This window comes from Ctenopharyngodon idella, chromosome 10 (assembly GCF_019924925.1).
Source record: "Ctenopharyngodon idella isolate HZGC_01 chromosome 10, HZGC01, whole genome shotgun sequence".
Classification (NCBI taxonomy): Eukaryota; Metazoa; Chordata; class Actinopteri; order Cypriniformes; family Xenocyprididae; genus Ctenopharyngodon; species Ctenopharyngodon idella.
Window position 1 is genome coordinate 968838 of NC_067229.1, and position 15592 is coordinate 984429.

Consider the following 15592-nt stretch of genomic DNA (forward strand, 5'->3'; position numbering starts at 1 on the left):
TTTGTACAGTATAAAAATCATTATGGAGAGTCCCCACAAAGATAGCGAACCAGACATAAATGTGTGTGTGTGTGTGTGTGTGTGTGTGGTATTCCCTAAATTATGGGGGCCAAACGTCCCCACAAGGATAGTAATACCAGTAAATTTTGACCTTATACTGCCATTTTTTGGTCCCCATGAGGAAAACAGCTTATAAATCATATTAAATGGAGTATTTTGAAAATGTAAATGATGGGTAGGTTTAGGGGTAGGGGATATAATATACAGTTTGTACAGTATAAAAAAAATGTTGTCTATAGAATATGGAAACCCAACGTGTGTGTGTGTGTGTGTGTGTGTGTATGTGTGTGTGTGTGTCTGCTTTTTTCAGTCAGAATTGTTCTGCTAGGAAAGAATGTATCAGAAAACAGCAGAGTTGGAAACACTATACTGGGAACAGCAGCGTTTGATAGTGAAGTTCCTTCATCTTATTTACAGCAGCACAGTGTGAGAATCAGTGGAACGGTGGAGAAGAGACACATCGCAGTCATCAACACTTCTCACCTGCTCCAGCCACATCTCTCAGAGCATGAGATAATACAGGGAGTGAGAGAGTGTGTGTCTCGGTCTGCTCCAGGACCTCATGTGATTGTACTCGTACTGCAGTATAAGGACTTCAGTGAGGAGGACAGAAACAGAGTGAAAACTGTGCTGAAACTCTTCAGTGAGAAGGCCATTAAACACACTATAGTGCTGACTACTGATGAAGAGACAGGCACATCAATATTCCCTTTTAAGATATGGAATAACACTATTGATAATTTAATAAAGGAATATAGAGGAGAACTTCTTCAGTTTGATACAAGAAACCCAGGATGGCGCTCTGAGATGTTGAGAAGGACAGAGGAGATGCTCAAAGAAGAACATGAAGAATTTATCTTCTGTGACAGGTATGAGGATAAAGATGATGGAACATCAGTGGATGAAGATCCAGCCAGATCTGGAGGTTCAGTCCAAAGAGACAACAAAGAGGATTCTGACCTCAATGAGGATGGAAAACTCAACAAGAACAAAAAAACAGGAAGTGATGGAGGAGGTTTGTCAAAGTTTTTTTTTTTCTGGATAATACCTTTAAGAATATGCTCATGGACTACTATTTTTGTCATTTAATAGTTACAGTGTAGTAGAGACAGAAAATTACAGGGAGAAAAATTAGTAGCACTACTTTGTGACTTGAACTGTTATTTATTCTTTTTACTGATCTGTTTTGTTTAGGTTGAAAAGTTTCTAAAATGTTTGTACATAAAAAATGTCTTGGTTACTGTTGTAACCTCCATTCCCTGATGGAGGGAATGAGATGTTGTGTCAAATAAGTTAGACACTAGGGGTAATTCTTGGAAAACCCAAACATGCTTTCCAGGAGGATTCCTGGAAAGCAAACAGGTCTACCTGTGCTTCCTCGAATCGACTCCAGATCAGCTGGACCACCTAGGGATGGAGTCTCCACTCTCCGTAGAGTGTAACCTGTTGTGCGAGCACATCTGCTGCCTGATTGAGGTCACCCCAGAACATGAGTGGCTTGCGGTGTCATATGCCCTAGGAGCCTCTGGAAATATTTAAGAGGAACCACTGTCTTGTGCTTGAACAGATTCAAGCACCTGTGCAAAGTCCAGACATGATCTTCTGAAAGACGATCATGATGACATGGTGACGTGGTATCATGGTGAGTCCAACTCCACACTGAGAAAAGAGTTGCAAGGGGATGCTCTTCTCCCAGTTGACTAGCTGTTGAAGGACCTAGTCCCTGTGTGCACATACCAACTCCCGAGAATGAGCTAGAATTAGCCAGTCATCGAGGTAGTTAAGCCTCTGTGACTTTAATAAGGATGCAAGGAAACAGAGACAACTCGAACGGGAGGGCCTTGTACTGGTATGCCCATCCCTTGAAGGCGAATCGTAGAAATGATCTGTGCCAAGGAATGATCAAAACATGAAAATATGCGTCCTTCAGGTCTATCGCCGTGAACCAATCCTGGAGTCTGTCACGTGAGCATGTGTCTGTGCATAAGCATCTTGAAGGGGAGCTTGTGTAAGGCCCAATTCAATACTCACAGGTCTAAGATTGGTCTTAACCCACCACCCTTCTTGGGTATGATGAAGTATGGGCTGTAGTACCCTTTCTTCATCTCGGCCAGAGTGACAGGCTCTATCACGTCCTTTGCTAGAAGGACTGCGATCTCTGTCTGCAGGACAGCAGCGTCCTCGCCTCGCACTGAGGTGAGAAGGATACCATTGTATTTGGAGGGGCGCCTGGAAAACTGGATCATGTAGCTGAGCTGAATTGTCCTGAATAGCCAACCTAGTGACGGGTTGAGAAGCACTAGCTACACGCCTAAACGAGTGCCACCAAAGGGAGAATGTCAGGTGGGAAGCTTGCGGTGAGGTGGAGCAAGGCACGCCATGTCAGGAGGATTGGCACCCCTTAAAGACCATGACGAATGATGTACAAGAGCACCTACCTTGGTCCGGAGGCTCGCAGTGGCAGAGGTTAGTGACAGTGAAAGTAGCTGTGCTTCTTTGCAGCTTGTCAAACTTAACTGTGTACAGGTCTGATGCTTCAGAACGTGGGAAGTAATTTCCATCCACAGAGGTTCTGGTGCAAATTTCTGATACGTGGCCGTCATTGTGACGAGGGCCAAGGACATCAGATATTTGAAATTTAACAGGGAAAGAGGAAATTGCTTTTTATTACCATGTAAGGGCCGTATGACTTGTGGTGTTTGGCCCTGAAAGAAAATTCACTTCCCCCTCTGACAGGAGTGAGACCTGTCCCCAGTCCTGGGGCAAGTGGGTCAGCAGTCTCTCCATTCCTTGGTCGCCAGTCTCAGGGTCTCTTCAAAGCCCTGTGTGGGTTTTTGATGGTGCCACCTGCCTGCGTGAGGACAACTGGGGTCTGGCTGCCAGTCCAGTCTGAGGCAGGGCCGATGCAGTCTTCGCAGGAGGCCGGCCCTGACGACGATCAGGCAGGGCCTGAGACCTCAGGGGTCTGGCTTCCCTGGAAGTGGACTCACGCCAAGGCAGGATATGTTTGATGGTCTCTGTCTGCTTTTTTTTTTACTGCCGAGAACTGCTGTGCGCTGAAGAGGCCACCTTGGGCAATGGGGGCTTTCTCAACATCCTGCATCTCTGCAAGATTTAGCCATGGGTGGTGCTCCTGGACCACCAATGTGGACATTGCCCGACCCAGGGCCTGCACCGCAACCTATTATCAAATAGCCCAAAAGGAACACAGTTCCTGCATTACTTCTGGGTCAGAAATACCCTTGTGCAGATCTTTTAATGCTTTGGCCTGGTAGACTTGCAGGATAGCCATTGCATGCAGGACAGAGTTGGCTCTTCCAGCAGCGTTTTACATGCCTTGGACAGGAGCCTCGGATGATTCCTCCAGGTTGCAGCAAACTAATTGTCCAATCGCGAGCCCTCGGAGCATGGTGGAGGATTCCGGTCCAGCTCAATGTTCGCAGCTGCCCGGGTAAGCACGGCTGCCAACTCGGTGCCAGCCTCAGACTGGGCCAACAAACCTGAGGGCGGAAGCCCAGCCAAGTCCTCTGCCTCAGAAGGCATAAGCCCACCCTCCGATGCTGCAATGGACAGCTCATCTTCCTCTCAAGCTCTGAATTAGATATTAAGTTTCCCCACAGGGGAACCACCTAACTCATCCAGAAACACAAACCGGGGGGACACAAGGAGGAATGGGAGGCCTGCGGGGATTGTCCCTGCTGAAACTGTCCCACTGTAACCCACAGATTGTCCTGAGTGCTCGCAGCCAAGGCTTTGTACCAGGAGGTAGAAAGACCAGGACAGGAAGAAGCTGAGGTGTCTCTCTGCCTTTTGTAAAAGTACGAGAGTTGCGACTGCAACATTCCCATGGCCATACTCTCACAGTGAGAAGATGAGCCATCCACAAATGCTGTCTCAGCTCGTGGCCGTCCATGGGAGAGAGATATCAACTGCATCCAGAAGGATATGGACGGAACAGCATCTTTAAAAGACATGATCCATGAAGCTCTTTTAGTGGAATTTGCTCCTTATTATAAAAGGTAATTGCTTCTCTTATATTGCCAGCAAAGCACCCGTGGGAACTCCTCACAATTATCTGTGCCCTCAAGAGAGAGAGAGAACACTGAAATGTGCTCTATGGATCCAGCAGCAGGTGAGGTGAATAGGTACGCTTCTCATCAATAGAGGCATAATGCTTTGGCTCCGAAGAACAAAGCTGAAGAATGTGTGGAGCGTGCTGGCCTCCTGTTATACCCATATATATCCGGGCGAGTGGCCAGGCATGCAAATTCCACAAATGCCAACTTAATTGGCCTTTTCTGAATATGTCAGAGGTGTTTGGGTCTCATGTCTAATTCATCTGACACAACGTCGAAGTGAGCAACAGAAAGGGAACTAGATATTTTTGAATAGAGTATCAGTCACTGACAAAAAGACATGCAAAAAGTATGCAGCTGAATACAGTCTTCAGACACTGTTTGAGAAATACTGTTACTGTTGTTAGACTGTCACTGATCACCCATGATGATAATGATAATAATGATTTAATGATAATAAATCACCCAAGAAATGATAATTCTGCTATCATTACCATTCCATTTCATTACCATTTCATACCAAAACTGGGCATGTTTTTACACTTGGTTTGTTTATTTTTATTTTTATACAAAGCTATGGTATGTTTTAGATAACTTACAGTACAGCATGTGAACTACTTTTATGGTACTGTCATGGTACATTTTTTGTGGTGTTTCTCCTTTTTGATGCTTCATAGTAAAATCACTATCCACATTTGTATCGTGAAAAAGCAGCCTGAACTTTGTGCTAAAAATCCCATTTTGTATTCAGTAGGAAAAAAGACAATTATAAGTGTTTGTATCAACATGTGGGTATATGATGATATAATTGTCAGTTTTGGGTGTTATGTTGTCATAGATCCATACTTTCTTTTTACAGTCAGTACAAAAGAGCAAATTTCAGAGTGCATTCACCAAAACAGTAAGTCATAAACTATTGCAAGTAGCCCTCAATAGATAAAATAACGTATTGCAATCTAATATTTTACAATATAATATTTTTTTGTTGTTGTTGTTTAAGGAGCTGAACTGAGTCTACTCTCTCTAAATATTGTTGACAATTTTCACTTAAAATTCAATATAATGTTTTTAATTTTTATTTGATCTTTAGATGCAAGAAAGAGAGCAGATGATCTGAGGATTGTGCTGCTGGGAAGAACTGGAGTTGGGAAGAGTTCAACTGGAAACACCATCTTAGGAAGAGGGGCATTTATATCGGACACAGCTCATGAATCAGTTACTAAAGAGAGTCAAGGAGAAACATGTGAAATTAACGGCCGTCACGTTACTGTGATCGACACTCCAGGACTGTTTGATACTGAACTTACTAATGAGAAGGTCCAGAGAGAAATCACCAACTGCATCTCCATGATTTTGCCTGGACCACATGTGTTCATCATTGTGCTCAATTTAGGACAACGATTCACTCAAGAAGAAGCAACATCAGTAAAGATCATCCAAGAGACTTTTGGTGAAAAATCTTTAATGTTCACCATGGTGCTCTTCACCAGAGGAGATGACCTGAATGACAAAACTATTAAACAGTATCTGGGAAAACCTGGATGTCCTTTGATGAATCTGATTGAAGCGTGTGGAAACAGATACCATGTGTTCAATAATAAGCAGACTGGAGACCGAACACAGGTGTCTGATCTACTGAAGAAGATAGATGACATGGTGAAAGAAAATGGAGATAGTTACTACTCATGTAAGATGTTCAGAGAGATGGAAAGAGAAATACAAGAAAAAGAAAAGAAGATTCTGACAGAGACAGTGAAAAAACTGAAGAAAGAAAAAGAGAAACTGGTGAAAAAACATGAAGAAGAGAAAAAGAGTATGATGGAAGAAGAAAGACAAAATCATGATAAAGAGAGAAAGAGAAGAGAAGAAGAATTTAGAGAGAGAGAAGAACGATATAAAAAAGACATTAAAGAAAGAGAGGAACAAGAAAGAAAGATACTAGATGAGATGAAGAGAGAACGAGAGGAATGGGAGAAACAGAAACAAGAAGAAAATCAAAGAAAAGAAGAAGAGGATAAGAATAGGAGAAAGAAAGAACAGGCAATGTCAGATGAATATTATCAGAGACTTAAACAAGAGGAAGAGAAAATGAAGATGATACTGGAGAAAGAAAGACAAAATCATGATAAAGAGAGAAAGAGAAGAGAAGAAGAATTTAGAGAGAGAGAAGAACGATATAAAAAAGACATTAAAGAAAGAGAGGAACAAGAAAGAAAGATACTAGATGAGATGAAGAGAGAACGAGAGGAATGGGAGAGACAGAAACAAGAGGAAAGACAAAGAAGTGATGAAGAGGATGAGAGAAGGAGAAAGAAAGAACAGGCAATGAGAGAAGAATATGATCAGAGACTTAAACAAGATGAAGAAAGAATGAAGATGATGATGGAGAAAGAAAGACAGAATCATGACAAAGAGAAAAAGAGAAGAGAAGAAGAATTCAGAAAGAGGGAAGAATGACATAAAACAGAGATGGAAAGAGAACGAGAGGAATGGGAGAGACAGAAACAACAGGAACGACAAAAAAGAGAGGAAGAGAATGAGAGAAGAAAAAAGATAGAACAGGAAACATGGGATGAATATTATCAGAGACTTAAACGAGAGATAGAAAGAAGACAGAGAGAGAGAGAGGTTCTTCAGTCCAAACATAAAGAAGAGAGAGAGATAATGAAGAAGATGATGGAGGAAGAAAGACAGAATCATGATAAAGAGAGAAAGAGAAGAGAAGAGGAATATATAGAAAGAGAAGAACAATATAAAAGAGACATTAAAGACATAGAGGATCATGAGAGAAAGATGCGAGAGGAGATGAAGAGAGAACGAGAGGAATGGGAGGAACAGAAACAAGAGGAAAGACAAAGAGAAGAAGAGGAGAAAGAAAAACATAGATCTAATGAACTTTATACAGGAACTCCTGAGGATCAGGACACAAGCAGTAAGTAAAAATAATAACCAGCTAAATTAATTTACTAAAATTTTGAACAGACAATATTAACTGAAGAAATCTACAAAGACAAAGAAATCATAATTTTCCAATTCATAAAAAAAGCTATGTCTAATAAAGGGAAATGATTCAGGAAACAAGTATTGAACACAATAACTGAAATTGTATTCAATAGTTGGTGGAAAAGTCTTTTTTGCAATGACAGTTTCAAGGTGCATCCTGTATGAACAAACTTTAAATCTTGAATATTCTGGGGGTCTCTCTAGTGAATTTTGATCTTCAGTTCCATCCACAAATGCTCTGTTGGGTTTAGGTCTGGTGATTTACTGGGACATTTTAACAGCTTTACTTTCTTCTTCTGGAACCAATTCAAACTCTTCTTTGCAGTGTGTTTTGGATTGTTGTCCTGGTGGAAGGTCCACTAAAGTCTCATCTTCCTGGTGGATGGTAACAAATTTATCTCAAGTATTCCCAGTACATGGGTCCATTCATCTTCCCTTCAATAATATTGATTCTGCCAGTACCATGAGAAGAGAAACAGCCCCATACCATGATGCTTCCACCTCGAGATCATCACTGTTGGTGTGGTATTTTTAGGGTCATATGCAAAGACATTTCTCCTCCGAACATGGCATGTGGTATTGTTGCATTCGTTTTTTGTCTCATCTGACCACACTAAATACTCACAGTAGTCCAGACCTTTCCAAATGTTGTGTGGAAACTTCAAATGAGCTTCAACATACCTTCAATAATGGAGCTTTCTGTGGTGATCGTGCATGGTCCTTCCGAGTGTTCCTTGGTTCTTGGGCTGCTCTTCTGATTCCCTGATCAGAAATCTGGTGAGGAGCTCCTTTGCATGGCCAACTGATGGTGGAATGATATTCCTTGTGAATATCATTGTGAGTTGTGAAAAATGGCCCCAATGGTGCTTACAGGAACATTTAGGTGTTGGAAAATCCTTCTGAAACCAGTTGTTAGGTTAGAAAAAGGCTTACCCACCTCTGAATGCAAGTATTGGACATCTCATGATAGGTAGAGGCAAAGAGCGCTCCCAACACTTTCACAACAAGGTTTTGAATTACTGCATTGGAACTTTGTATAATTAAAAAAATGTTAACGTATTCAATACTTATTTATATTTATATATATATTTGGGTGTAAACAATACCCTGCTTTTATTTTACTGTACTTTATATATACTTTCACTGCTTTTCAGCAGTGTATGTGGTTGCTACTTACAGAATCATCTTAACGATGCTATGCTAGGGCATATCATCATTGATATTACCTGGGGTCACAGGTTGTTTCGGGTCTTTCCAATATCATACACTCTCACCCAGGTGACCTGACAAGGGTTGATCAGACCCCGGCCTGTGCCCTAGCAGCAACCAACAGATCTGCCCTTTTTAGCCAAATCCACCTAGACACTTCTCGGCTGCATCTGTGGTGGTGTGAAGTGCTCTCTCACCTCTCTCATCGTCACCGTCTCTCTCATGATACCAAGTGCCCTGTATGCCCTGCACAGCCCTGACACCCAACCTCCACAGGCCAACACTTGGCTCTCCAACCTTTTCTTTGGCAGTCACTCCTGAGTTCCTCATACTCTGCTCTTGCTTCCATCCTCCAATCCTGTGCAGTAAAGAGAAGCCCAGTTGCCTTCTGGTGTTCTCTAGTTGGACTTTTTCCCTCCTTGACAAAGTGAATAGCGTTCCTGCTCAGCCCTGTCCTTCAGCCGATGTTAAGAGTATTGCAGATGGTTTCGGCTATTGTTCTGAGGACCTGGTCATGCCGCCACCAATAATGACCATCATTCCATGTGATTTTGCGCTCCATCACCTGATCCCATCTGATCCAGTCGCCTAGCTGTCTCATCGCTACTGCTCTGCCCATCCTCACCTCCTCGACAACTGCCCTGATTTCATCTTGGATAAGCTGACATCTCTCACTCCCTTGTGCATTACCAAAACGAGGGAATTCAAGGCTTCCAAGTCCAAACCTTCCCTTAGCAACTGCTCCCACCAGCACTTTCAGCTCCTTCAACTGCAGCTTCTGCTCTCCATTTCCTTCCTGTTCTTACTGCCACTCTTGCTCCGGTAACCTTTGCTTCTGAGGATTCACGGTACCGCAGCACTTCTCTCACTCACATTACCTTGAACTTGAAGGATATCCTTGCCCTCCCCATCAGCCTTTCCAGCCCCTTCAGTATCCACCTGGCACCTGGTACTGACTCTGTTGTAATCATCAAGTCATCCATAAAGGCTCTTATGGGTGGTTGGCAGATTCCGGATCTTGATTTTGGGCGTAGACAATCTGGCTCTACAGATTTGACAAACATGTTTATTGCCAGGCTAAATAGGTGACTGACATAGTGCAGCCTTTGATGATGCCAACCCCTAACCTGCACCAGTCCAAGGTTATTGGTCCTGTTGAGACTCTCAGGTGGAACTCGTTGTAATAGTCTATTATGAGCTTTCTGATGCCTTCAGGAACACGGTGCCTCTGCAGAGCACTCTCAACAACTTTGTGGGGAATCGAGCCATAGGCATTTACCAAATCTAACCACAGCACCACTAAGTTTCCCTTGGTTTCTCTGGCCACCCTCAGCAGCTGTGTGATGACTCCTGTATGCCCCAAGCAGCCTCGTACCTTTTTGGATGGCTCCCTTTTGGAAAGAGATGTCACTGTAATTGTTCCTCAAGAAGTATTCAATTAAGTGCTTTGCTGCCATGCTAAAGTAGATTTTTCCGTCAACACTTAGCAAGGATATTATCCTAAACTGGATGATGTCTACTGAGTTTTCTTCTTTCAGGATCTACACACCATTCACATACCTCAATTGCTTGGGCACTTTGCCTCTCCTCCAGATAAATTTGAGTATTCTCCACAACCTTCGGAGAAGATGAGGGCAGCGTTTGTAGATGTTATAGGTGGTACCACTCAGACCAGGTGCTGAGCCAGCTCTGGCTTTCTTGAGGAGCGGCTCTCGCAAGTCAAAGGCCTCTGTTGGTTTTGGGGGCTAATGAGAATGTCACATTCTCCAAGTTCAACTTCTCTGTTTGGGTCGCTGAAGGTGCTATGAAAATGTCAATCCAGTCACAACAAACAGCAATTAGGCATCTAGATTAGGTTATTTTACAGTGTAACGCTTTAAACAAAGAGACTTAAGCTGACCGCACACTGCTAGACTCAGGCTCATTACCTTTCATGTTTGTAGTCGGCGACAAGAAGTCTTTTACCACAACTCTGACTAGTCACAGACACTATGACATACCTAAAACCTGTTTAATATTTAGATATTCTCTAGCAAGTGGCAATGAGTAATAGCCAATGAAATTGCGAGAGACTGAGCAAAAGCCAATGAAAGAGGAGGGGGAGGCAGTGGGAGAATTTGAGTTTGAGAGTTTCCACATCATGGACAACAGATTTAAAACATCAGACATAGTAAAAAAGTAAAAATAACTATATAACTTCAAGTCCTGAGTTCTGTCTGTTTATGGTGTTGTTAACATTTGGTTTTGGTTAGTGTGGGCGGTCAGAGTACCACAAACGTGAGAAGTCCCAGTATGCAAGAAAAAGTGAGGATACGCTACAGATTAAAATACAGAAATGCCAGTAAACAAAAGACCGGCCAACTTCAAGCACTGGTCCCGGCCAGGTCCAAGTCTTCTTCGTCACCGCTGGTTCCACCCAGATCCAAGTCTCCTTTGTTGCTGATGGTCCCACCCAACTTCTCTCTCCCTTCTCCTCTGCCAGTGCCATTCAGTTCCACCTCTCCTGGCTACGCCTCTTTTGGTCAGGTTTCTGGCTCCAACCTGGCTCCTCCCTCCTTCAGTTCCGGAGTGAGATTTCATCCTGATAGCTCTTTGCCGTGTCTGGTTCTCATTTCATGAGAACCAGTTCTGCCTGCTCCTCCATTTTCCAGTACATCTCTGGTTCTTCATCCACCTCCGGAACCAAGGCGCACCTTTTTGGAAGGGGATGTGCTGTAACGATCATATTCTGTTTTTGTTTCATTTTCATTGTTCCGATAGCTTGTTTTCTCATCATTGTTTAGTACTATGGTTTCTATTCGAGTTATGCACTTGATTCTTGTTCTGTTAATTATCTTACCTGTGTATTTAAGAGTTAACATCGTTAACATTTGTGTTTAGCTAGCTTTTGGATTTCTGTGATCTTCTGTGTATTTTGGATTGTAAATAAAGACTGTTGGATTGAATCTTTTTCGTTGCACTTGCTTGCTGATCAACATACGTGACACAAGGAAAGAACTACTTTATTATAAACCAAGGACCAAGTGCCCAAACAAAAGGAACAGTGATCACCATTATGGTGACTTCATATAATTTTTGGGTTGTTTTTTTATAAAACTGAATAAAGCTAAATCTCTATTCATTCTCTATCAACTTTTGTACAATTATAAAAAAAAATGTGTTTGCTGGTCTGGTCTCTTTTTTCTGTTCTTGTTGTTTCTCCCCTTTTCCTTCAGTCAACTTAATTATCTAATTAACTGCAACACTGCTACAGTGTTATTTTAATACTGTAGATTGGGGACAATGTGTACATTGAGTGGTTTCAAAAAATGTAATAATCTGTATTGACTTTAGATTTGGGGCAAGTGAAGATCTTTTTTGCATTACCTTTTGTTTATTAATCAGCTTATCCTGTTTTGCTTTTTTTTTTTTTTTTTTTTGGCAAAGATCAGCATTTCTCAAAGAGGCATTCAGAGACATCAAGGGGTGCTGGAATCAAATTTTCCTGATAATTTACTCACCCCCATGTCATCCAAGATGTCCATGTCTTTCTTTCTTCAGTCGAAAAGAAATTAAGGTCATTTGTTTATATAAAGCATATACATTTACACTTTTTTTTTGAAAATGACCGATCGTTTCGCTAGATAAGACCCTTATTCCTCGTCTGGTATCGTTTAAAGCCCTTTGAAGCTGCTCTGAAACTATAATTTTTGACCTTCAACCGTTTGGAGGCCATTGCAGTCCACTATAAGGAGAATAATCCTGGAATGTTTTCATCAGAAACCTTAATTTCTTTTCGACTGAAGAAAGAAAGACATGAAGAACTTGGATGACATGGGGGTGAGTAAATTATCAGCAAAAGTTTATTTGAAAGTGAACTAATCCTTTAACTATAACCAGATACCTGGCACGTGAGAAAAGGCATCCAAAATAGCAAACAAGCAACGTTTGAGTAACTTCAATGGGAAATGAATTAAATGAATGACAAAACAGACAATATTAAATATTTGGCTACAAAAGTTTATTTACAGATTTTGTTAGTAAGAAAAGAGATGCTAGACCAAAAAACATAGATCCTTCTGCTTTTTTTTTTTTTTTTTTGCTTGTTCTTGTTTTCCATTGAAATAATTAATAAGAATTATTTTTGTTTGCTAATTAGTTGCCTTTGTTTAAAACTGAAATATAATTTCTATTCACATGGAATGCTTTTGCTCCCTGTAAAACTCAGGGTCCCAAATTTAATCAGTTGTTGTTAATCTCTATACTCTGTTATTATCTTTTTCAGGTGATGAAGATTCACTATCGGATTCAGGATGTTTGCGAATCTTGCTGTTTGGGAGGACAGGAAGTGGAAAGAGTGCCACAGGAAACACTATCCTCGGAAAAAATGAGTTTCACAGTGAAGCCAGGTCACAGTTGGTGACCACTACTTGTCAGAAGGGAGTTGGTGAAGTATATGTTGGTGAAGTTAAATCAGTAACTGTTGTTGATACTCCAGGACTCTTTGAGACGACACTGTCAAAAGAACAAGTGGTGGAAGAAATGATGAACTGTATTTCACTGTCTGTACCTGGACCTCATGTGTTCATTATTGTATTAAGTTTGGGAAGAATCACTCAAGAGGAGAGAGACACTTTAGAGATGATAAAGATGATCTTTGGCTCAAAAGCAGCAGAGTTCAGCATCGTTCTCTTCACTAGAGGAGATGAACTGAAAAAACAAACAATAGAACAATATGTAGAGAAGAGTAACAATGATGAACTCAAGAAACTGATCAGTGACTGTGGAAACAGATTCCTGGCTTTTAACAACAGAGAAACGCAAGATCGGACACAAGTTACTGAGTTATTAAACATGATAGAAGAGCTGAAGGAATCTAATGAGGGACGATACTTCACTAATGAGATGTTTGAGGAGGCAGCGATCTCCATTGAAAATATAAGGGAAATGCTAGAAGAGAATGAAAGAAAAAAACAGGCTCAAGTTGAAGAACTAGAAGCCAAATATGACATGGAAGTCAAAAGCATGAGAAAAAGACTGGAGGAAAAGAAACATAAAAAAGATGAAGAAAGAGTGAGGATGGAGAAAATGTTCAGCAGAAAAGAGGAAACACTCAGAAGAGAGTTTGAGGAGAAAGAAAGATCAGAGCAGAAGAAACTAGAGACGGAAGATCAAAAACGATCTGAAGAGGAAGAACAGCGAAGAGCTGAACATGATCAAAGAATAGATGAGATGGAGAGAGAGATTGAAAATCAGAGATTGCAGTATGAAAAACTGCAAAAAGAAAGAGAAGAGGAAGACAGAAAGAGAGAAGAGGAACATAAACAAGATCAAGAAAAGATGAAAAATGAGCAGGAGCGCATCCTGGCAGAGTTAAGAAAAAAACAAGAAGAGGAAATAAAAAAGAGAGATTCAGAGGAACAAGTGAGGAAGGAACAAGAAGAGAAAGAGAGAGAAGAATGGAAGAGAAAATTAAAAGAGGCTGAAAATGACAAAGAGATTCAAGAGGAAATTAAACAACAGCAGAGAGAATGGGAGGAAGAGAAGAAAAAACAGATGAGAGAACGAGAGGAAGAGGAAAGAAAGAGACAAGAGAGACACGAGGAGCAACTGAGAGAAAAACAAGAAGAACTGGAGAATATTAGAAATGAATTTGAAACCAACAGAGAAGAAGAAAGACAGATGATAGAGGAGGAGAGACAGAAACAGATAAGAGAGAGAGAAGAAAAGGAGAGAGAATATGAAGAAAAGAGAAATGAAATGAAAAGACGTTATGAGCAGCTGGAGAGAGAGAGGAAAGAGGAGTGGGAGAGAAGAAAACGAGAGGATGAAGAGAGAAGATCCGAGAAGAGAAAGAGATGGGAGAAAATGATTGAAGATCTGAAACAAGATCAAGAAGAAGAGATAAAAAGAAGAGAAAGAGAGGAGAGAGAAAGAATAGAAAGAGAAGAAAAAGAGGGTGATGAAATGAAACAGAAACATGAAGATGAAATAGAGAAGATGAAGGAGAAATATCAAGATGAAGGCAGAGAACAAGAAGAAGAACTGAATGATTTCAGAAAGAGAAAAGAGCAGCATGCTCAGCAGTTCAAGGAGAGGCTTGAACAACTATATGAAATGAAGAGGTTAAGAAAGGAGCTAAAAGATAAATGGCCATGTCATGTCATGTGAAACATTTGAAGACTTCAGATGCAAAAGCCTCTAAGTGCCATCTGAAATTTTCTTTTTAAATGAGCATTTTTATCAAGCTTTTATGTTTATGTTCAGTTATTTCACTTTAATGGCAATGAAAATGACCAATTAATTGCCATTAAAGTGAAATTACTGAACCATACAAGCTTGATAAAAAATGCTAATTTTAAAAGAAATTTTCAGATGGCATTTAGAGGCTTTTGCATCTGAAGTCTTCATTTTCAAACATTATTGATGAGTCAAATAGATGGCACTTGTCTTTTGTAATATATGTGAAGGGTTTTCCCCTATATTTCTCTCTAATCTTGACGTCAGCTCCTGTCCTGCAGAGTTTAGTTGTAACATTAAGCATTAAGTCATTAAGTGATCATTAAGTGATCCTGAAGACCTTGATGAAGGTGTTTGTTTAGAGTTCAAGCTCTACAGGAGCAGATTTGAATAGAGCTGAGCTAAAGTGATCAAACTAAATTTATTTTCTCTTGGTAAATTTTAAAACATGATGAATATAACAGACCTTAAATACAAAAAAAAAGAAAGAAAAGAAAATAACTGATGTCAACTGTTCATGAATGTTAAATCTGAGATGCTGATCACAGTGATACCATAACTATGACAGTTTTGAGAGAGTTTTTTTTAAAGTTTTGGTAGCACTTTATTTTACAGTCCTGTTTCACATGTACATACTATATACTTATCGTAGTAATTACAATAACTGGGTAAAAACTAGGTACTAGTCCTGAACCTACCACTAAACATAATCTTGGGATGTGCCCGAAGCCGAATACCATATTCGGAAAGGAAATAACATGTACTACGGAGCCCCTAAAGGGAATACACATGAGATGGGAGGGAAAAAAAAATATTTCTTTCTATATATATGCTTTCTCTCGCAATTATATTGTTGGGTAATTATAATGTAAATAATTTGCCAGCATCAGGAAGCTGCTGTTAATATGCGGAGTATTAACATCGCTTTTGAATGCACGCACGCTTTTACTCTCACTTTCGAGATTCGCAATCACACGTGCTGTGTGTATACTAGGGAGCGTCAGTACTTATTACACATTTCACAA

At 40.7% G+C, this 15592-nt stretch overlaps 2 protein-coding genes across 3 annotated transcripts; both read left to right on the plus strand.

The window, feature by feature from the left end:
* The first annotated feature begins 378 nt into the window (after positions 1–378).
* Positions 379–6593, plus strand: LOC127521752 (GTPase IMAP family member 4-like). 2 transcript variants are annotated; one of them, XM_051911169.1, is made up of 2 exons: positions 379–1075; positions 5227–6593. In XM_051911169.1, the coding sequence occupies exons 1-2, from the start codon at positions 868–870 to the stop codon at positions 6591–6593; spliced, it is 1575 nt and encodes a 524-aa protein (XP_051767129.1). In that variant the 5' UTR covers positions 379–867. The 2 variants fall into 2 exon arrangements, with proteins under 2 accessions (XP_051767129.1, XP_051767128.1); XM_051911168.1 differs by lacking the exon at positions 379–1075 and adding an exon at positions 4311–5037.
* Positions 6594–6605: 12 nt separating this feature from the next.
* On the plus strand, positions 6606–14538 carry LOC127521751 (trichohyalin). Its single transcript, XM_051911167.1, has 2 exons — positions 6606–7068; positions 12613–14538. Exons 1-2 carry the CDS (start codon positions 6606–6608, stop codon positions 14496–14498), a joined length of 2349 nt encoding a protein of 782 aa, XP_051767127.1. The 3' UTR covers positions 14499–14538.
* Positions 14539–15592: the final 1054 nt, after the last annotated feature.

What these genes read in the sequence shown, in the direction of transcription:
- LOC127521752 (XM_051911168.1), top strand. Translation starts at nt 4,770, where the DNA reads ATGGTACATTTTTTGTGGTGTTTCTCCTTTTTGATGCTTCATAGTAAA. An exon ending in AGAGTGCATTCACCAAAACA is followed by an intron (nt 5,038 to 5,226) that starts GTAAGTCATAAA and finishes TTTGATCTTTAG; the next exon opens with ATGCAAGAAAGAGAGCAGAT.
- LOC127521751 (XM_051911167.1), top strand. Translation starts at nt 6,606, where the DNA reads ATGGAAAGAGAACGAGAGGAATGGGAGAGACAGAAACAACAGGAACGA. An exon ending in TGAGGATCAGGACACAAGCA is followed by an intron (nt 7,069 to 12,612) that starts GTAAGTAAAAAT and finishes TATCTTTTTCAG; the next exon opens with GTGATGAAGATTCACTATCG.